This window comes from Raphanus sativus, unplaced genomic scaffold, assembly GCF_000801105.2.
Source record: "Raphanus sativus cultivar WK10039 unplaced genomic scaffold, ASM80110v3 Scaffold1595, whole genome shotgun sequence".
Classification (NCBI taxonomy): Eukaryota; Viridiplantae; Streptophyta; class Magnoliopsida; order Brassicales; family Brassicaceae; genus Raphanus; species Raphanus sativus.
Window position 1 is genome coordinate 1 of NW_026616904.1, and position 20,903 is coordinate 20,903.

Sequence of the window (20,903 nt, forward strand, 5' to 3'; positions counted from 1 at the left end):
CTTAAGTCCACTTTTGGAGTCTCCAAGTTTGAGTCAAAGAGGTCTATTTCATGGCTTCTTAGCAGTCTTCTCTCTTTGTTAATGTTTAATATGTACTGTCCTCTAAGCTGAAATCAACCATTTCCAGTATATTCCACCTTAATTTATTAATGGTCTTTGTTTTTGACGATTTGGCTCAGGCTGTCACTGCTCTGAAAAGGGGAGCTTATTTGCTCAAGTATGGAAGAAGGGGAAAGCCTAAGTTCTGCCCTTTTCGCCTTTCTAATGTAAGTCGTCTTGACTTTGTTCCCCTTTTAATTCTATGTAAGAATTTTCGGCTACTGACTTCCCGTTCTTTTTTTTCATCTGATTATCATTTATGAGCTTAGATAGTTCTTTTGCTTTAGTTATATTGCCTCTCTGATGCTTGTTGTGTGTGTGGGTTTTGTTGTTCTGTGTCTAAATAAATAGTTTGACTTGTAATTTTCAGGATGAATCTGTTTTGATATGGTTCTCGGGGAACGAAGAGAAGCATTTGAAGCTGAGCCATGTTTCTCGGATCATATCTGGCCAGCGCACTGTAAGTTTTGGCATCCGTGAACAATGTCAATTAAATCTTCCTTAAACTAGCAATAAAATGATCCGAATTATGTTTCGTGCCACAAGTACTAGTTATTTCATTGCTTTTATTCGGCTGGATCTCTATTTCTGCCTAGTAGGAGTATCTTCTTCTGGTTGTCTCTGAGCTCTACTGACATTTTTGAAAGGCGGATTGTCCTCCTAATGTGATCTGAATTGTTGTTTATGATTGTCCCAAGTGTTGCATGTTATGCTCAAGGCTCTTTTATTAGTGTCGTTTCTTCAACATAAACTCAAATGAATATTTTGCTACACTTATTGGGTTCATTGTTTTCTTTTTCATTTACTTTACCAATGCAGGTCTGTCTTGATTTGACCTTGCATCTTTCATGCATCACTTGTATGAGCCAATTTCCGTAGTCGTATGTTGCATATTTGGACCTTGCATATCTAGTGTGTTTTTCTGATAAGCCTTGCAATTGTGTTTCTCTTTCAGCCTATTTTTCAGAGATATCCACGTCCCGAGAAAGAATATCAATCGTTCTCGCTAATATACGACGAGAGGTCGCTGGATGTGGTGAGGTTTTTCTTATAGTATATTATTTTTCTAGGTTCCTCTATGAATTGTTAATATTCTATCATTAAATATCTGTTTGTTATTGAAAGTTCATTAAGTAGGTGTTAAAATTTTACTTCATAGATATGCAAGGATAAAGATGAGGCTGAAGTGTGGTTTAGTGGTTTAAAAGCCTTAGTCTCTCGTTGTCATCAACGGAGATGGAGAACCGAATCAAGAAGTGATGGAACTCCATCCGAAGCTACCAGTCCAAGGACATATACCCGGAGAAGCTCCCCTTTACATTCTCCATTTAGCAGCAATGAAAGTTTCCAGAAGGTATTCGAATGAGATATTCCATTTCATTTTTTATTCCATGTCAGTTTGTGCATGTCGTGACTGAGGTAATCTTTGGCTACCTGTCAGGATGGCTCTAGTCACCATCGTATTCACAGTCCATATGAGAGCCCGCCTAAGAATGGCATTGATAAGGCATTTTCAGACATGTCGTTGTATGCACTTCCTCCAAAAGGTTTTTTTCCCTCAGATCCAGCAGCTATTTCAGTTCACTCTTTGTCATCTGGAGCCTCTGATTCCATACATGGTCATATGAAAGGTATGAGTATGGATGCTTTTAGAGTTAGTCTGTCAAGTGCTATTAGTTCTTCGAGCCATGGTTCTGGTCATGATGATGGAGATGCGTTGGGAGACGTTTTTATTTGGGGAGAAGGAATAGGTGAAGGTGTTTTGGGTGGTGGAAGCCATAGAGTTGGAAGTTCGCTTGAGATCAAAATGGATTCCTTTGTGCCAAAAGCTTTAGAATCTACTGTAGTACTTGATGTCCAGAATATTGCTTGTGGTGGACAGCATGGTGTTCTTGTTACAAAGCAAGGAGAAACTTTTTCTTGGGGAGAGGAATCCGAGGGTAGGCTTGGCCATGGTGTAGATTCTAATGTTCAACATCCAAAGCTTATTGATGCACTCAGTACCACAAATATTGAGCTTGTAGCATGTGGCGAATACCATAGCTGTGCAGTTTCTCTATCGGGGGATTTGTATACCTGGGGTAAAGGAGATTTTGGTATTCTGGGACATGGAAATGAAGTCAGTCACTGGATCCCGAAAAGAGTGAACTTTCTTATGGAAGGGTTACATGTATCATCCATCGCTTGTGGACCTTACCACACAGCTGTTGTGACTTCTGCTGGGCAGTTGTTCACTTTTGGTGATGGGACCTTTGGTGTTTTGGGCCATGGAGACAAGAAAAGTGTTTTCATACCCAGAGAGGTAGACTCTTTGAAAGGTCTTCGCACTGTCCGTGCAGCCTGCGGTGTATGGCACACAGCCGCAGTTGTAGAAGTCATGGTTGGAAGCTCGAGTTCTAGTAACTGCTCCTCCGGAAAGCTCTTTACATGGGGTGATGGTGACAAGGGTCGTCTTGGGCACGGTGACAAAGAACCAAAACTTGTGCCTACCTGTGTTGCAGCTCTTGTAGAACCTAATTTTTGTCAAGTGGCGTGTGGACATAGCCTAACAGTTGCACTAACAACATCGGGCCATGTCTATACTATGGGTAGTCCTGTTTATGGTCAGCTTGGAAACCCACATGCTGATGGAAAGGTACCAGCTCGTGTTGAAGGTAAACTTCACAAGGGTTTTGTCGAGGAAATTGCTTGCGGTGCTTTTCATGTTGCAGTTTTAACTGCAAAGACTGAGGTTTACACTTGGGGAAAAGGATCAAATGGCAGACTAGGCCATGGGGATGCAGATGATAGAAATTCACCAACATTGGTTGAGTCGCTTAGGGATAAACAGGTGAAAAGTATTGCATGTGGTTCCAACTTTACCGCAGCTGTCTGCCTGCACAAGTGGGCATCAGGGATGGACCAGTCCATGTGTTCAGGTTGCCGTCAGCCTTTCAATTTAAGGAGAAAGCGGCATAACTGCTATAACTGTGGACTTGTGTTCTGCCACTCTTGCAGTAGTAAAAAGTCCCTGAAGGCGTGTATGGCACCAAACCAGAACAAACCATATCGAGTGTGTGACAAGTGTTTTAGCAAATTGAAAAAGGCCATGGAAACTGATGCATCATCTCATTCTTCTTTGAGTCGAAGAGAAAGTGTCAACCAGGGATCAGATGCAGTTGACAGAGATGAGAAGTTGGATTCTAGATCCGACGGACAGTTAACTAGATTCTCATTGTTGGAGCCCATAAGGCAAGCGGACAGCCGATCCAAGAAGAGTAAGAAGTACGAGTTTAATAGTAGCCGTGTCTCACCAGTACCAGGCTCTCACCGGGGTTCACTAAACATAACCAAGTCTTTTAATCCAACTTTTGGAGTATCAAAGAAATTCTTTTCAGCGTCTGTTCCAGGCTCCCGAATTGCGTCTCGTGCAACTTCACCAATATCAAGACGTCCAAGCCCACCTCGCTCAACCACGCCAACTCCCACTCTTTCAGGGCTCATTACACCGAGAATTGTCGTGGAGGATGCCAAGAGAGCCAATGATAACGTAAGCCAGGAGGTGCTTATGCTAAGATCACAAGTAAGCTGCTTTCTCCACCCTCTAATTCTGGTTCCTCATACCGTAATTGTCCACGCATTACACGTAGCAGGAAATCATAGTTTGTGAGCTCATGCTATTTTGTTTTAGATTATCCTGTTTTGTTTCTATATTATATTCTGATTTCACTCAATCAAGGAATATAGATCTGCTGCAACATCGAACCATTTATCTCTTATTCGTTGCAGTTGCCTTTACTAATTCACTAGTAAACGATTATCACAGGTTGAAAATCTTACACGGAAGGCACAACTTCAACAAGTTGAACTAGAAAGAACAACCAAACAGCTAAAGGAGGCACTGGCAATAGCTAGCGAAGAAACAGCGAGATGCAAGGCAGCTAAAGATGTGATTAAATCACTTACCGCTCAGGTAAACTATTTCCTCTGTGCTTTTTAATTGAATGAAAAATGCTGTATGCAACTTATTGATTGTTACAATGTGTAACCATGCAGTTGAAAGACATGGCTGAAAGATTACCTGTTGGATCAGCCAGGACAATCAAGTCTCCTTCTCATAACTCGTTTGGTTCCAGTCCTGATTACGTTGCCGCCCCTTCGTCTAACACCTTAAACCGTCCAAACAGTCGAGGAAGTGATCCTGATGGCGTAAACACCATCCCAATGTTTGCTAACGGGACCAGCACGCCTGTTTTCGACGGCGCAAGTTTTCGACAGCAAGCGAACCATGCTGCTGAGTCGATAAATAGAATCAGCACACGAGCAAAAGAAAGTGAAGCTCGTAGTGAAAATGAGTGGGTTGAACAAGATGAACCTGGTGTGTACATCACTCTCACGGCCTTGCCGGGAGGGGCGAGAGATCTCAAACGCGTCCGTTTCAGGTACAGTTCTTTTCTTTCTTTTTCTTTTGAGTTGGGGATGAAATGAACATAACGTGAGGATGATCTGGTGATGGCAGCCGTAAGAGGTTTAGCGAGAAACAAGCAGAAGAGTGGTGGGCAGAGAATAGAGGACGAGTGTACGAACAATACAATGTACGCCTAGTCGTTGACAAATCCAGTGTGGGTGTAGGAAGTGAAGACTTGGCTCACTAGATTTCTTTGCTTTACACTCATCTTTCATCTTTTTTTTTTTGTTAACACGGGTTTTCGTAGGTTTATTGGGGGATGGATTATAACAAACCAAAAGTGAGATTAGGAGTGATTCCACCATCTTCTTTCATTATAGTTTGGGTGTTTTGTCTTGTAAATTCATCTGTAAATTCTATAAGCATACACTTGTCTTTGTCTCCTCTATAAATGCTATCATTTGATGTTGAACTTGAAACTCCACTAATGAATGGCTTACAGAAAATTGCGAAGCAAAGAAGGTATGCTATACAACATCTTTCTTTCATGACTAGTTTACACATCTTTACTAATCAATTTAACACGTCACTTTTTATTTGATAAACTTCTAATACCCTGTTTCTTGTTGGTCAGCAACTAACATCGTCTACATGCGTGCTAGTAAAACTGAAGCATACTTTAGCTTCGAGGACCAGTCTTGTGAATAACACCGTTTTTAGTCTTCTTTTCTCTCATCATGTTTTTTTTCATTATACATCAAATATACAGTGTGTGTCTGTATCTTCGTTCAGTTTTTAACAAAAGATAAATTTAAATTACATTTATACTCCACCTCAGCAAACAGCTGTGTAATAAAACTAATTTACCATATATTCCACAAAATTTTGTGATTACTCGGAAAAGCCCTAGAAACTATGCGATTCCGAGAATTACCAAAAGTGGAGACCCTAATCAGCAATTTCTGATTAAAATTACGGGCCCACCATATTCACACACTTAAGTAGTGGTGACCTCTCTCACTAGTCTCACACGCTTGAACTCGTTATTAGACCCAAAATGTTAAGAATCACCGGCAATCTCTCTGCGGTATCATCTCCAGCGGCGGCGTCATTCTCCGCCGCTCTGAGACTCTCCGTCTCCCACACCCTCGCTCTCGCATCACCTCCTTCCCATCCCCGCCGCTTCTCGACGTTCTCTCGTTCACTTTTCGGCAGACACATCTCTTCGCTCCGAGTCCGACCACGCGTTTCTTCCATGTACCCTATGAGACTCTCTGGCTTCTCGGCTCTCAAAGCGAGAGGTATCTATCTCTTCTGTTTCTCCCCCTCTTACTTACTTTCTGTATCAAAGACTTGATCTTTTGTTTTTTTTTTTAATTATTTATTTCCAGCTTCGTTTAGCAGTGGGAGTAGTCAAAGCAGAGAGATTCTGGTGCAGCATGTGCTTGTTAAGGAGGGTGACTCTGAGCTCTTTGCTGAACTCCAGAAGCGAATCTTGGATGGTCTGACTCCTTAAATCTCTTTTCACCTTTTTGATATTTTGTCATTCCGATGAGATTAAAACTTATCTTTCAGACAACCTTCCGTTGTTGCTTTTGTCGGAATGAAGACAAAACTTGTCTCGCAATGTTATCATTATCCTTTTTTTTTTTGTGGAATTTTTTAATCACTGTAATCAGTTGCGGCTCTGCTTACTAAATTGCAGATTTACATTTATGACTTTTTCGTTACTTGACTGTCACCTTATTTTGTTTGTGTCAGAAGACTGATTTTTTCAAGTTAACTGTTTTGTTGTGAAGGAGAGGATATGAGTGATCTTGCAGCTGAGTACTCTATTTGTCCATCTAAAAAGGAGGGTGGTATACTTGGATGGGTTAAACTTGGTCAAATGGTATGCTCTTTTCTCTTGTCTTGCCCATTTTATTTTGGTTATGAGAGTGAATGTGAGATTGGTATTTGGTATTTGCATTGTTTCCTTCAGATTCATAGCTTATATAGGACCCTCGCTGTTACATAAGTAATTGGATGATGTAATGATTGCTGGTGAATTAACTTTTAGTGTTGACATCGGTGTGCAAATGGAACTAAGACAACTAAGTAGAAGAATGTAACCGATGATAGAAGTAATTCCACAATGTTTGAACTTTCCTCATGGAAGAACTTTTGGCAAGTTCCTGCTGCAATAAGAGAATGATAGACCACTGTAAATTATTTTTTTTCAGGTACCAGAGTTTGAGGAAGCTGCGTTTAAAGCAGAGCCGAATCATGTAGTCAGGTGTAAAACCCAATTTGGCTGGCACTTGTTACAAGTTCTATCTGAGAGGTAACTATTCTGAAAAACCATCTTCCTTTTTTTTTCCTATTGAATGTTGTGTATTGTTTGACGGGAAAAGGGTTATATTTGGACAGGGAACCTGTGAAAGACATCCAGGTGGAGGAGCTGCATTCCAAAATGCAAGATCCAGTTTTCATGGACGAGGCTCAGTTGATTGATGTCAGAGAACCTGACGAGATGTAAGTTCCTTTCCATTTCTCATCTTGACATACGTTTCCTTTCTTCACCGAATCCCAGTGGATTAGCTTCGTACTCTCTAAAACATTGTTACAAAATTATGATCATTTAGATACATGTGTATCTTGTTGTTCTTAGAAGAAGGACAAACTATCCATAGTGTTTTTCAATATATTTTGTTTTACCAATTTGGACCAGAGCCACAGCATCCTTGCCAGGATTTAAAGTGTTTCCGCTCCGCCAATTCGGAACCTGGGCACCAGACATCACTTCAAAGCTGAACCCTGAGAAGGATACATTCGTCCTGGTATGTTCAGGTCTCATCCACTAATAAAAGTATGATATAAAGCTTTGAAAAAGTTCAGTGGCTCAATTCTTAGATGTAGGTCTCCGTATCTAGTCTAGCAGTATAGAGATGTTGTGAGTTCATTAGAGAGCAGTTAGTAAGGGCTTGGTTTATAACGGTGTCCTGAGCATTTGGTTGAGAATTGAGAGTCTCTCTCTGGTTTGGTTGAACTGGAAGAAAAATTACAGTGTCATAACTTTGTTTTCATCATCATCTCTGTATGGACTAACAGCTTGCAAATACCCATCTTATTGATCTAAAGATTTTAAAGTCACTTGAACAAAGAAATCTCCGTTGAAACTTCTTTAAAAAAGGATTTTGAATCGCGTCCTTTGTTTTGCATACAGTGTAAGGTTGGTGGCAGGTCGTTGCAGGTCGCCAACTGGCTGCAATCTCAGGTAAAGAAAAGCTTATATGCTTTTAATATCTGGTTTGTTGACATCTTGATGGATGGCTTGTTGTCTTTGTTCATCAGGGCTTCAAGAGTGTGTACAATGTGGCTGGTGGAATACAAGCCTATTCTCTCAAGGTTGACCCATCAATTCCTACCTACTGAAACTGCTACTGCTTCAGAGAGATTCTAGAGCCATCCCATACAATTCTCTCTTTGTTAAAACAATATTCTTGCATCGTACTCCAAATAATTGCAAATCGTATTCAGGGAATCATTTTGAGATAAGAATATACAAGCTCACTCTTCAAATCATTTTTCATTTGTAACATTAGCTACCTGTTTATAAAACTCAAATCACATAAAAATTGATAACCAAAGCCATGAGCAGCCTAAGCGTATAAGAGTAATGCGACAGAATCACTTAACGCAAACAGAGAAGCAAGCAAAGCAACTCATAGTTTCCAGAAAATTGTAAGATTCATGATTTAGCATTGTAACTACGATCCTAATTGTACACTGCATTACATTAAAGGAAGACCCAAACAGACAAAACAATCAGAACCACCGCTCATACTCTTTTCTTCGCAATCATTTTCTCAATTGTGATGAGAGTGCCGAGGTACGCTGCCACAATAGCCGTCCCAATATGGCATTTGCGTGAACCGAAAGGGAAACTGCATTTAACCTACAAGTGCGCAAAGAAACAAAAAAAAAATTAGGCACTCAACTAGTCACCCACCTAGGTAGAAACACCTAGGTAGAAACGTGTAAGAAAGTAAGCAGAAATTTTACTTTTCTACATCAGGAGTAGCCATAGGATCATATAACTCTTGTTCCGCCACAGCAACTCCAGCAGCAGCAGAGTTTGTAATTTCTTGTGTAGCCTCACCCTGAATAAATTTCAACCATTAAAGCACAAGTATCCACATGTTACCAAAAAAAAACTTTTTTTTAATTTTCAGTTCTTTACCTGTTGCGGATACTGGGGATAGCCATATCCACCATATGCGTACAGGGATGGGTCTTGAGCAGCCCCATAAGCATAGGCGTCATAGCCTTGTCCGTAACCGTAATACGCATTCCACTGACTTGGATCTGCTTGTGTGGCGTAACCATCCTATAACAAATACCAAAGATCATCAACCACATTGAATGAACCACCGAGTAAAATGAGGCTATACATCGCGTCAGTATAGGTTATAACAAAAAAAAATTCACCTGTCCTGGATTTTTACTCCAAGAGATGCGAACTGGTTGTTGACCAATCACATGTCCCTGCATTTTTTGAATGGCTTCTTCGGCAGAAGGCCTGGGGGTCAGAAACAGGGCAGAAGTAAAAGAAATTAGTGAACAGAGCTATAAATATGTATACATATGAACATGGTATGGTAGCAACCGCATGTGAATTCTGAGTTTTGCTGGATGGTTTACCTGGTTTTGAATTGAACATAACCGTATCCCTTCGTTGCAGGTATGTTGACATAAATGATCTCCCCTAACGGCGAGAACGCTTTCTTCAGCTCTTCCTCTGTAACATTTGGGTCCAGATTCGCAATCAAAACCTGTACACCAAAAAACCAATGCATAAATTAAAGCAGGAGAAAGTTCGAGAAGAAAGCTCGAGCTTTTCAGATAAAACTTACTGTCGTACAGGTGATGTCATTTTCAGGTGCAAGCACCTGCGCTGGTTGAGTAACATATGCTGGAGCAGCAACTGCAGATGGGACTGGTGCTGGTACCGGGTAAGCAGCTACAAGAAAAGAAAAAGAGCCCTTAATTAGCCAAATGACTTCCAAACAGATGAACCAAAAAAAAAACAAGATTCTATTAAACATAATTCGAATCATGTGTTTTGTTACTCATACCTTTGGTGACATATTGTTGCTGTACCCCAACGTTTTTTCTAGGCGTTGCCACGCTGATACGCATAGGCCTCGTTGAGCAATACAACCCATTCATTTCAGACATCGCCTTGTTCCTTTCACTTTCATCAGCAAACTTCACAAACCCGTAACCTTTCGACCGTCCGGTACTTGGATCAGTAACAACCTTGGCACCTCTAACAGAAGAGTAGTGAACACGGAACGTCTCGTGAAGGAGATAATCTGTAACATCCGGGGCTAAGTCTCCAACAAAGATAGAATGATCCGGTCCAGCGTCTACTTTCTGGCCTGAACCAAAAGAAGCCCAATTTAAACGGAAGGCTACTTCCGTTCCAGGCATCAGCGTCCCGTTATACGTCTGAAGCGTTCTCTCTGCTGCTGCGTGAGATACAAACTCTATGAAACCGTACCCTTCCGGCTGGCCAGTGATCTTGTTACGTATCACCTTGACTGAAACAAGCTGCACATATATGGATATACACAGATCATTATAATGTTGATTCAAATACCTTTCACACTTATAATGTAGGAGCATACTTATGTAACTATGAACATCAATCATGGTGAGAAGAAGCTTTAACCATATTAAAAAAGACTCAGACTTTCAACAAAAGGAACAGTTTAATAGAACGGCACAACAATTAACATCCCCAAAAACCAAAGTTATCTGCTTTATCTATCCCTAAACGGTAAATAAACCCTAGAAAATTAGAGCTGTAAACTGGAAGTATGCGAAGCTACAACAACAACAACACGAAGAGGAGCTGAGGAAGAAGAGAATAAGGTTTACCTCGCCGGTTTGGGAGAAGCAGGAAGAGAGGTAGTTCTCGTCGACCCAGTACTGCAAATCTCCGATCCAAAGGGTTCGTACTTCTTCAAGCGTCTGTGGATGGTGATAGCCTCCTTGCTGCTGCTGCGGAGGAGGCATCATCATCGCCATCGTCTTTTTTTTTTGTTGCTTCCCTTAGTGAGAAAACGTAGGAACCTAAAAACAAACACACACGTCTCGGTCGCGAGCTATAGTGGAGTCGGCGGCGAAATGTCCCGGCCGATCTAGATTATTTGATTTGTTGTGGATAAAATTTTCGGATTAGTACCAATGAATTAACGGGTCGCCCGCAAAATCACCATTGGGCCTAACCTGCGGGTCTTTAAGCCCAAATTGACATCACTACTTGACTTATTAGAGTCAAAAGTCACGGTTACTATTTTTGTCTTACTACACTGTGTTTAAGGCTTTTCTGCGGTGAAAGACAAAAGTAAAAAACAAGAGTTTGAGTAGGGGTGGGCATTTCGGTTTAGTTTCGGGTTCGGTTTGAGTTCGGTTTCGTTTGGGTAATTTGGGTTTTATAAAACTCAAACCAATTAAAACCAAAGTAGCTTTGGTTTGGGTTCGGTTTGGGTTTAATTCGGTTCGGTTCAGTTCGGTTTGGTTTAGATTTAGTTCGGTTTACATTATTATGGTCTAGTTTGGTTCGGTGTAGTTCGGGTTGTTATAAAATATGAAGGCATCAGTTTTATACTTTTATTAAAAAATAATCAACTCATAAACGATAGAGTGAGAATATAAAAACTTATGCTACATGATTTTATATATAATAGTATTATTTGAATCGTATTTATATTTTTTTAAAGATATGGAAGTTATGAGAAAAATGAAATATGAAACTTTAACTAAAATTTACATTATGTTAATACAAATATATATGTCATATATATTTTTACTATATATATTGGATTATCAGTTTGGTTCGGTTTGGTTCGGTTTAAACCCAAACCAAACCAAATCGTTCGGGTTGAGTAAAACCTGAACCAATTGGGTTACATAAAGAGAACGGTTTAGTTTGATTCGGTTTAACTTCGATTTGGTTGGTTCGGTTCGGTTCGGTTTGGTTTTTTTGTCCACCCCTAAGTTTGAGTCTTTGAGACACTCTTGTTTCATTTTAGAGGTTGTGTTTTAATAGGATTTCAGATTTATGGGTTGTATTCGTATCTTTTTTATTTTTTTTCTTGAACTTTATTTATGGATAATTTTGTTTATATTGAATATATTAGAAACTAAAATCTATATAATCTACCGAAATTCTGTTAATACCTATTGAGAAATATAGAAGTTTATAAATTTGAAAGGAAACAGTTTAGATGACCTACTTTGAGGTAGTCTAACGATTTCATGTCAACCTAATTATAAACTTGGTACAAAATGGTTTGGACGTAGAAAATTAGATATAGCCAGGACTGGATATAGTATATATCTAAAAGCGACTAAGGATTGGGATGAGTCTATGTCAAAATAGAATCAGATATTCCCATATAAATTGCATTTACATGACAATACAACATGTTTCTAGATTTTGTTATCATTTACAAACATGGAGTAGAAGCTCAACAACATTAACCACATATGCATATGTTTGGCTCTAAATGGATGGATGCATGTGAGTATTTGCATTGAGAAGCGTTGAGTACGTGATAAAAGATTCTAATGTGGTCAAAGTCAAAGCTCCTGATCTACACTTTGTTTCTCTCATACACTACAGACTAAAATATTTGCTTATATGTGTTAACTAGGTGTTTTGCCCGCAGTTGCGGGCTTAATAGTTTTACAAATTACTAAATAAATATATTATCAATTCGAGAATCATTATAATAAATTATTTTCATGCCTTTGCTATATTTAATAATTAATTAAATATTAATTTTATATACAATAAAGTTTATTTTAATAAAAAATATTTATTATGTAAATTTTTTGAAAATATTCATATATTCATACAACTATATACATGTATTTATATTTATTTAAAAAATATTTTGATGTAAAATATTATTGGATCACATAATATATAATTTTATAGATAATGATGAGAATCAAATTAATGAAATTCATTTAAAATTTGTGAGTAATTCTATATTAACAAATCTAATCTAATTATGTATTAAGGATAATGAAGATTTTAAACGCTATAACTTTTAACGTGAGAGAAAGAAAATTGCTTTGAATATAGTAGTATAAACTAAATGTTCTCTTTTCAATTATATAAAATTGATAAAAAAATTTGATTAACCTTTAGTTATGTGTTTTCTGTTTATTTTAGTTTTAAATTTATTATTAAAAAATAATTTCAGATAACAAAACAATATATATATGTGTATATATCATATTTTATTTTTTTAAATATATATTAGGTTTCAGATAATTCTTATTATTATTATTATTATTACTATTATTATATTATTATTAATCATTTAAATTCGTTTTTATTTGGAGTTAATTTATATAATTTTTTTTATTAATCTTTAGTTATGTGTTTTCTGTTTATTTTAGTTTTAAATTTATTATTAAAAATAATTTCAGATAACAACACAATATATATGTGTATATATCATATTTTATTTTTAAATATATATTAGGTTTCAGATTAATATATATTTGAAATCAAATTAATGAAATTCATTTAAAATTTGTGAGTAATTCTATATTAACAAATCTAATCTAATTATGTATTAAGGATAATGAAGATTTTAAACGCTATACTTTTAACGTGAGAGAAAGAAAATTGCTTTGAATATAGTATTATAAACTAAATGTTCTCTTTTTCAATTATATAAAATTGATAATTTTTTTGATTAATCTTTAGTTATGTGTTTTCTGTTTATTTTAGTTTTAAATTTATTATTAAAAAATAATTTCAGATAACAACACAATATATATCTGTATATATATATTTATTTTTTAAATATATATTAGGTTTCAGATAATTCTTATTATTATTATTATTATTATTACTATTATTATTATTATTATTATTATTATTATTATTAATCATTTAAATTCGTTTTTAATTTGGAGTTAATTTATATAATTTTTTTGATTAATCTTTAGTTATGTGTTTTCTGTTTATTTTAGTTTTAAATTTATTATTAAAAAATAATTTCAGATAACAACACAATATATATGTGTATATATCATATTTTATTTTTAAAATATATATTAGGTTTCAGATTAATATATATTTGAAATCAAATTAATAGAAATTCATTTAAAATTTGTGAGTAATTCTATATTAACAAATCTAATCTAATTATGTATTAAGGATAATGAAGATTTTTAAACGCTATAACTTTTAACGTGAGAGAAAGAAAATTGCTTTGAAGATAGTATTATAAACTAAATGTTCTCTTTTCAATTATATAAAATGATAAAAAAATTTGATTAATCTTTAGTTATGTGTTTTCTGTTTATTTTAGTTTTAAATTTATTATTAAAAAATAATTTCAGATAACAACACATTATATATGTGTATATATCATATTTTATTTTTTTAAATATATATTAGGTTTCAGATAATTCTTATTATATTATTATTATTATTATTATTATTATTACTTTATTATTATTATTTTTTATTATTATTAATCATTTAAATTCGTTTTTATTTTGGAGTTAATTTATATATTTTTTTTGATTAATCTTTAGTTATGTGTTTTCTGTTTAATTTAGTTTTAAATTTATTTTAGATAACAACACAATATATATGTGTGTGTATATCATATTTTATTTTTTTAAATATATATTAGGTTTCAGATAATTCTTATTATTATTATTATTATTACTATTATTATTATTAATCATTTAAATTCGTTTTTATTTTGGAGTTAATTTATATATTTTATTCATTAAGGGTATAAACGATATTAACCACTCTAACTTTTAACGTGAGAGCTTGAATCCAAAATTTTACTTCGCAAATAATAGTATAGATATCAACTAATGTCTTCATTTAATCATTGGGGTCACTTCATTTTCTTCATGTTTATATAATTACAAACACAGAGGAATTCAATTATTTTTATTTTTGGTATAACTTCTTTTTTTCTTTTCAACACACCCTGATTCTTGTTTCTTTAAACTAGAGTGAACATTCTGGATTCATCTTTCTTTCCAGATTCGGTTTGGTTAATTTGGGTTTGATAAAATTCTAGGACTGCAGCTGATTTATCATCTGACGCAATGAAATTATGTGGAATGGTTTATTATCAATTTCATTAAAAATCAAAAGTATCCTACTTTAGTTTTGATGAAAATGAGATGAAGCAAAAAAAAGAAGATAATAACTACAAGAATCTGCACCATAACCAAGGTTGGCAATGATATGAGAAATGATATGATCTCGTGTGTTGAACTGTACCTGTATTCACATGGCAACGACCCCAAGTTCATGTGAGGACATGTGTTCAATATTCATATATGATATATCTCTCTCCACTTTCCTTCGGTCAAACCTTACCTACGAAATTTTCTGATAATATATAACTATATCAAATCATGGAAACAAAAATAAGATAATGGATACTGTAATATTACAATGCATCTCCCAATCGATGCGAGTAATATTTTATATGCGATTTGCATGTTTCATATCATATAACTAGGTCCTTATTCTTCTTACAACTCTGTAACTTGTCTGCTTCTTCTGTTTCCATCTCAACGTGTCCATGTGGTCTTACCTCATTACCTCACTCTCTCTATATATTATCCCTCATCATTACTTTCTTCTATGCATCTTCACTTCTCTCTTAACCTCTCTCTCTCTCTCTCTCTCTCTCAACGTCCCCTTGCTTCTGTGTCATTACATAACTAACGTCCGTCACCCTGTACGATCATGGTATCAGCGGAAACACGGACAACAGCGGATGCTAACATGGTTTTCATGATGGAGGCGCCACCTTCGGGACCTCGCATTTCCTTCTCCGCAGACTTGTCATCGTCAGACAGCGAGGGAGATTACATCTGCATCAACCCTAAGAAGCTCTTACCGGGAAAACAAGAACAAGACAAGAGCTCACCGAAAGCCGGAGACTTCAAGTTTCTCTCGAACACCCAAACGATGCTCACCGCCGACGAGCTGTTCTCCGAAGGAAAGTTCCTTCCTTTCCGGCACGTCAAGCATTCAGAGAAGCTTCAAAGCGTTACCTCCAAAACAAAAGCCATCGAGGAAGAAAAAGAAGAAGATCGTAAAGTAGTGAGAGAGGAGGAGAATGTAAATAAGAGCAACAGAGGAGGAAGCTGGTTTCTTGACGACGACCCTTCTCCTCGTCCACCAAAGTGCACTGTGCTGTGGAAAGAGCTTTTGCGGCTAAAGAAACAGAGGACCAACACGAAGGCGTCGTCTCTCTCTCCGTCGTCTTCTTCGAGCTCAACTTCGTCTTCTTCGAGCTCGATTGGGGATGCGGTGAAGAAGGATGAGAGAGAGAAGGAAGGGAAGAGAGGTAAGAAAGGGCTAGAGAGGACGAGATCTCTGACTATGAGGATAAGACCAATGATTCATGTTCCTGTCTGTACAAGTCCCTCTAAGCCTCCTCTGTTTCCTCTAAGGCTTCACAAAAACAGAGTTGAGAGACGAACTTGATGATGGAAATTGCTTTTATCTATTTGGTTTGTATTCATGATTAGATGGATTGTGTTTTTGTTGAGCTTTTTGTGATTGGGATCTGAAGTGTGACATTGTATAAATGTGAGGAAAGACATTTTCATACTTGAAAACAGTAAGAAATTAATCATTGAATGAATACACCCCATCTTTATGCTTTTTATCTCTTAAGTTTGTGGATTTGAAAAGTCTTTTTGTTTTTGTGTTTCTGTCTGTAACTAAGCCAAAGATTTGAGGTTAGACTTTAGATGGTTCGTTGTTTCAAGTTCTGAGAAAGTGGAAAGAGTAAATGCCAAAACTTAAGGAAAAATACAAGCAAGCAAGGCACAGTGATGTGCACATGCAAGTTTCAGATGTTTTGCTGTTAGATCCTTTTCTTTCAAGCAAGAGTCCACCAAGTGAATCTGCTCAATGTTTATAGTACATGGTCCACTCTTCTGAAACTCTAGCCTCACGTTTTAGACCCAAAACCAAACTAATCCCTATACATCATTTCATAATATCCAACCAGCGCTAGTGATCCGGTAGTGATTAATTTGAGATGGAAACATGACACTTTCTCCAGTTGATGCTGCTCCGGGTGAATTTCCTTCTTGCTTCAGTTCTCTAATACATAAGCTATGGAAGTCTCAGTGCGGTATGCTGTTTGTCTTTTTTTTTATGACAGGTTTATCTAGGAGAGCAATATGTAAATAATGGCTAAGCTTTCAGATGTAACTTTTCTAGTCGAAGGTAAATCATATTGATCAGGAAGTTGCAGCAGTCTTGTTAGTTCCAAACTCCATATGTAAAACTGCAAAAATCATACTACAGGAAGGAGATTCTATGCACACAGAATTTGTCTGCTGGCATCGTCAGATGCATTTGGCGCAATGTTTGATCAGGTGGTTACAGAGTAAGTGAAATATTAGTTCTGGTTGACCAATACTTTCAATATGTTCTTGTGGAGGACATGAGAAATATCATTTACTGGTTATGTATGTGGTTTATGCTGCTCTGCTTCTCTGTCAAAGGAATACATGGATGATTATGTTAATATGTCTCATTCACTTTGGGTCTCGTTTATACCACAGGAGTTGAGATTCCGGATATAAAATGGGAGGTATCTGAGTTAATGATGAGCTTCTAGACTGAGAACTGTCATCGTATATACGTTGATTGACTCACACTTGAATTGTGGATGCTCAGGTTTAAATTACACTGGATCAGTCGACATAACAATTGAGATATCACAAGATCTTCTGAGAGCAGCGGATCAGTATCTCTTGGAGGTGTCTGAAGCGACTCTGTTCTAAACTCATGTCATCTAACAGTGATGGAATGTGTAAATGTTAACCCTCAATGTCTCACACTTGCTCATACTTACCAGAAACATGTTAAATTATTTGTGGAAGAAGATCAAATATCACTAAAGCAATAATGCTACTGAAGTAAAAGAGATACCCAAAAAGTGCATTTGATAGATAAAAAGCTTATCTGAATGTATTAATAAACAAAGCAAAAGAACTTTCAATATCCAAATAATCATCCAGCAAGACAACAACAATACTAGAACAGAGTTGCAGAAATCAAAACCTCAAATTTCAATTTCACCACAACAGAAGGAACCACCGCACACCAACATCAGATCCTCCTAACCCTCCTGGTAGTAGCAGTGACACTCTTCATCGCACTAACATCAACATTCAAAGGAATCGGAGGCGGCTTCTTGTTCTCCTTCTTCATACTCCTCAGAGAATACCTCGGCGCCACCGCCGTCGTCTCGGACATGGAGAAAACAGTCGTGGTCTTCTTCTTAACGGTTCCTCTTCTCTTAGTCGTCACAGGCTCAACTCCGAGATTGTAAGGAGTTCCTTTCACCACAGAATCTTCCCCTCCTTTCTTCCTCCTCAGCCTCTCGTTCCTCCTGGCTGAGTACTCATCGTAGAACCTCCCTCTCTCGAACACAGGAGCCGCCTCCGAGTTCGCAGCCATATGCTCCAGACTCGCAGCTCTGGATTTCACTTCTTCTTGAGCGAACTCTTTCTCCACCATCTTCGCCATCGCGTGTATCTCGCTCGAGATCGATGAGTACTCGATCGGGAGGTTAGGTTCCAGATCCGCTGCAACGTTCCGTTTCTGGAACTTCGTGAGGCCTGGTGGTGTTTGGAGAATCGATGAAGAGGAGCTGGAGAGGACTTGGCGTGATCGGAGACGGAGGGGCGATTTGGGAAGAGGTGGTTTCAGGTAAGAAGATCTCATTCTCGTCGACATCTTTTCTTTCAACAACACAGAGAGATTGAGAGAGACAAAGGAAGAGAGAGATTTTGTCTGATTTATTATCGTTTTTGGAGGAGCGCTCCCTAACGGTTATATTTGTCTTGATCCGACGGCTATGATTACTTCAAATTCAAATTGGAAAGATTTTTTTTTTGTAAAAGAATGTGGAATAATGTTGAAGCGTTTTTAAAACATTAAGCATTAAATTAGATAACTTACCTTATTAGGGGGATTCGCATTTAATTAAAGATAAAATTTTAGAAATGTTAAATATGGTTACCAAGAAGACTAGACTACTACTAGACAAAATCTCGGTGACTTTAGTCTTTTATCTTGTGAATGAATCTGTTGAAGAGAAATAAATATGGTCATTATCATTATATGGATTTCATATTACTAGAGCTGACGTTTCTATGTAAATTTTACTTAGTTAAGAGAGTATTTGACGTTATCCACATTTTCATTCTTGGACAATTTGACTTAGACAGGACTGGGCACAAGCTAAAGTGTCTATTTGGCTTGACTTGTTCGAGTACTTTGATTTAGTATTTTTTTTTTTTTGTCATCAAATACACAGACTCATATAGACTCTGCACACCAAACCGGTAGCTCTGCATCCATGTGAACGACGAAAGACGATTATTGTCTCGCACTGCGTGCTAAACGATCCGCCCTTAAATTCTCCGTTCGTGGTACATGAATGAGCTGTGAGTTATAGAAACTGCTTTGTAGACTCTTTATATCCTCCAGATAACTTGCGAACGCTGGCCACTCCTCTGGTTCCGAAACCATCTTCACCAACTGAGAACAATTCGTTGCAAACGTAACCTGAAGCTGTCGTAAGTTTTTCATACACTCCATTGCCCAAATTAAAGCTTCCACCTCCGAGTGTAAGGGTGATATACTGGCTCGAACTAGTATTTGTACTTGATTTGTTTGAAAAAGTATTCCTTCAATCAAGTACTTGGAGAAAAAAATAATACTTGTAAATTATTTGACTTGCCTACCAAAATCAAAAACTTATTTATAAAATATCTGATTATTTGTAAGTATTTAAAATAATTTTTTTTTGTCATCAAAAACTTCATTCCTTTAAGAATAAAAGTAAATGAAACAAGTGAGGAGCAAGTATTTTTTGACAAGAAATAAGTATTTTTTAATGGGTGACAAGAATTTTTGAAAGAGTTCGATCGAAAAATACATATTCTTTATCGAGTAGTTAGTATTTTTTTTGAATAAGTAACGAGTAACAAGTAATATGACAAATAGCAAGACAAGTAATAGAAATATAACCATATTTGATGTTTGACTCCAAATTGCAAGTAATAAAATTTGTTGACTTGCTACCGCCAAGTACTTGGTTTTTAAGGTGAATACATGACGAGTAACGAATACAAGCCAAATAGGAAGTAATCATGACCAGTCCTAGTTTGACTCAACAGATACTCGATTGTAAGGTGGTATCTAACGCCTTTGCCATGTACCTAAAGCCTTTAAAAACTTTTTTCGGTTTGGGTATTATACCAAGGTGATAGGTAGCTTGTTTACTGTTCGATTTGTTGAATGTATAACTAAGGAGATGTCGAAGAGATCTATGAGTTGGTCACGAAGTCGATTGACGTCCTCGTTGATCTAGTAGACGACAGAGGCGAGCTGATGGAGAGGGTACTTGAGGACCAAGATTCAGACAAAACAAGTACAAGTTCAACTTCTAATGGGTAAGGTTAATTTGTCTCCTTTATACTTTTCTACTTGAAGTTGATGAAAAGATGACAGCTACTAATAAAATACTAATGAATTTGATGAAAAGATGACATTTTCTAATATGGTTAAGGTTTTTAAGTGTCTGACTTAAGGATCTATCTATGCTAAGATCATTATAAATCATCTAATGGGTTTGATGAAGGATAGTTTGGTGTGAAACTGTAGCAGAAACTTCTGTCACAGATCCGGTTTGACAGCTTCGGTTTAATCATCTTATTTACAATTCAGGTCATCTGTTAGACAAATGAAACTATCGTGTGACTATATGTAAGGTATTACTAGGTGGTTGTCCACGAATTCACGGATATAATATTATAAGAAAACATATATTAAGTGTAGAATATTGAAAAGTTTCCTTAAATTTGATGTAAACTAACTACTGAATATATATATAAATAACAAATGCTTGTAGAAGTATATATGTAATTATCACATTAACTTCTCCTACACATATTATGCATTTTCTCTGGTTTCTTTTTATTTTTATCGTTATTATTTCATTCTTTTTATTAAATTTTGCTAATGTTTTTCTAAATTTTTACATATATTTTGCCAAATATTTATTTATCTCTCTAAATAGTAATACAAACCATATAATCAATGAACTAAAAGTCTATCTTATAATTCTTTTCAGTCATAAAATTACTTTATTAAGTTCATTATTTGACTTAAATGCAAAATATCTCTTTATCAAAGTTCTCACATGTTCTTTTCAATATAATTTGTCAAATATTCAGAGCCTAATTATTTATAAAGCATATGACACTATAGAAGATCAATAATTACTATAGATATGATTATATTTTAATATGAATATGAAATCAT

At 36.4% G+C, this 20,903-nt stretch overlaps 5 protein-coding genes across 6 annotated transcripts; 3 read left to right on the plus strand and 2 right to left on the minus strand.

The window, feature by feature from the left end:
* Positions 1-179: 179 nt before the first annotated feature.
* On the plus strand, positions 180-4,958 carry LOC130504460 (PH, RCC1 and FYVE domains-containing protein 1-like; the record flags this gene model as incomplete). 2 transcript variants are annotated; one of them, XM_056999073.1, is given in 9 exon segments in its annotated part: positions 180-266; positions 470-559; positions 1,055-1,135; positions 1,259-1,453; positions 1,541-1,646; positions 1,731-3,661; positions 3,905-4,051; positions 4,135-4,520; positions 4,598-4,958. In XM_056999073.1, coding segments are annotated over 9 exon segments (3,159 nt in total), but the record flags the coding sequence as incomplete, so codon positions are not given.
* Positions 4,959-5,522: 564 nt separating this feature from the next.
* On the plus strand, positions 5,523-8,050 carry LOC130504462 (rhodanese-like/PpiC domain-containing protein 12, chloroplastic). The gene is made up of 8 exons (XM_056999075.1): positions 5,523-5,787; positions 5,878-5,988; positions 6,286-6,377; positions 6,709-6,809; positions 6,896-7,000; positions 7,197-7,305; positions 7,692-7,742; positions 7,820-8,050. The coding sequence occupies exons 1-8, from the start codon at positions 5,544-5,546 to the stop codon at positions 7,898-7,900; spliced, it is 894 nt and encodes a 297-aa protein (XP_056855055.1). The 5' UTR covers positions 5,523-5,543; the 3' UTR covers positions 7,901-8,050.
* A 109-nt stretch (positions 8,051-8,159) lies between these two features.
* On the minus strand, positions 8,160-10,679 carry LOC130504461 (polyadenylate-binding protein RBP47B'-like). Its single transcript, XM_056999074.1, has 8 exons — positions 10,412-10,679; positions 9,604-10,081; positions 9,382-9,488; positions 9,170-9,300; positions 8,957-9,047; positions 8,709-8,855; positions 8,531-8,628; positions 8,160-8,423 (listed from the first exon to the last, which is right to left on the minus strand). The coding sequence occupies exons 1-8, from the start codon at positions 10,559-10,561 to the stop codon at positions 8,327-8,329; spliced, it is 1,299 nt and encodes a 432-aa protein (XP_056855054.1). The 5' UTR covers positions 10,562-10,679; the 3' UTR covers positions 8,160-8,326.
* A 4,292-nt stretch (positions 10,680-14,971) lies between these two features.
* LOC108846573 (uncharacterized) lies at positions 14,972-16,265 on the plus strand. Its single transcript, XM_018619794.2, has one exon. It carries the CDS (start codon positions 15,288-15,290, stop codon positions 16,032-16,034), a length of 747 nt encoding a protein of 248 aa, XP_018475296.1. The 5' UTR covers positions 14,972-15,287; the 3' UTR covers positions 16,035-16,265.
* Positions 16,266-17,495: 1,230 nt separating this feature from the next.
* On the minus strand, positions 17,496-18,363 carry LOC108845859 (uncharacterized). Its single transcript, XM_018619051.2, has one exon. The coding sequence runs from the start codon at positions 18,306-18,308 to the stop codon at positions 17,679-17,681; it is 630 nt and encodes a 209-aa protein (XP_018474553.1). The 5' UTR covers positions 18,309-18,363; the 3' UTR covers positions 17,496-17,678.
* Between the last annotated feature and the right edge of the window lie 2,540 nt (positions 18,364-20,903).

Bases quoted from the DNA above. Each gene is read 5' to 3' on its own strand.
- LOC130504462 (XM_056999075.1), top strand. From the start codon at position 5,544: ATGTTAAGAATCACCGGCAATCTCTCTGCGGTATCATCTCCAGCGGCG. The intron at 5,788-5,877 runs GTATCTATCTCT...ATTTATTTCCAG, and splicing joins CTCGGCTCTCAAAGCGAGAG to CTTCGTTTAGCAGTGGGAGT. The intron at 7,306-7,691 runs GTATGTTCAGGT...TTTTGCATACAG, and splicing joins AGAAGGATACATTCGTCCTG to TGTAAGGTTGGTGGCAGGTC.
- LOC130504461 (XM_056999074.1), bottom strand. From the start codon at position 10,561: ATGGCGATGATGATGCCTCCTCCGCAGCAGCAGCAAGGAGGCTATCAC. The intron at 9,489-9,603 runs GTATGAGTAACA...CTTTTCTTGTAG, and splicing joins GCAACAATATGTCACCAAAG to CTGCTTACCCGGTACCAGCA. The intron at 9,048-9,169 runs GTAAACCATCCA...TCTGACCCCCAG, and splicing joins TATGTTCAATTCAAAACCAG to GCCTTCTGCCGAAGAAGCCA.
- LOC108846573 (XM_018619794.2), top strand. From the start codon at position 15,288: ATGGTATCAGCGGAAACACGGACAACAGCGGATGCTAACATGGTTTTC.
- LOC108845859 (XM_018619051.2), bottom strand. From the start codon at position 18,308: ATGTCGACGAGAATGAGATCTTCTTACCTGAAACCACCTCTTCCCAAA.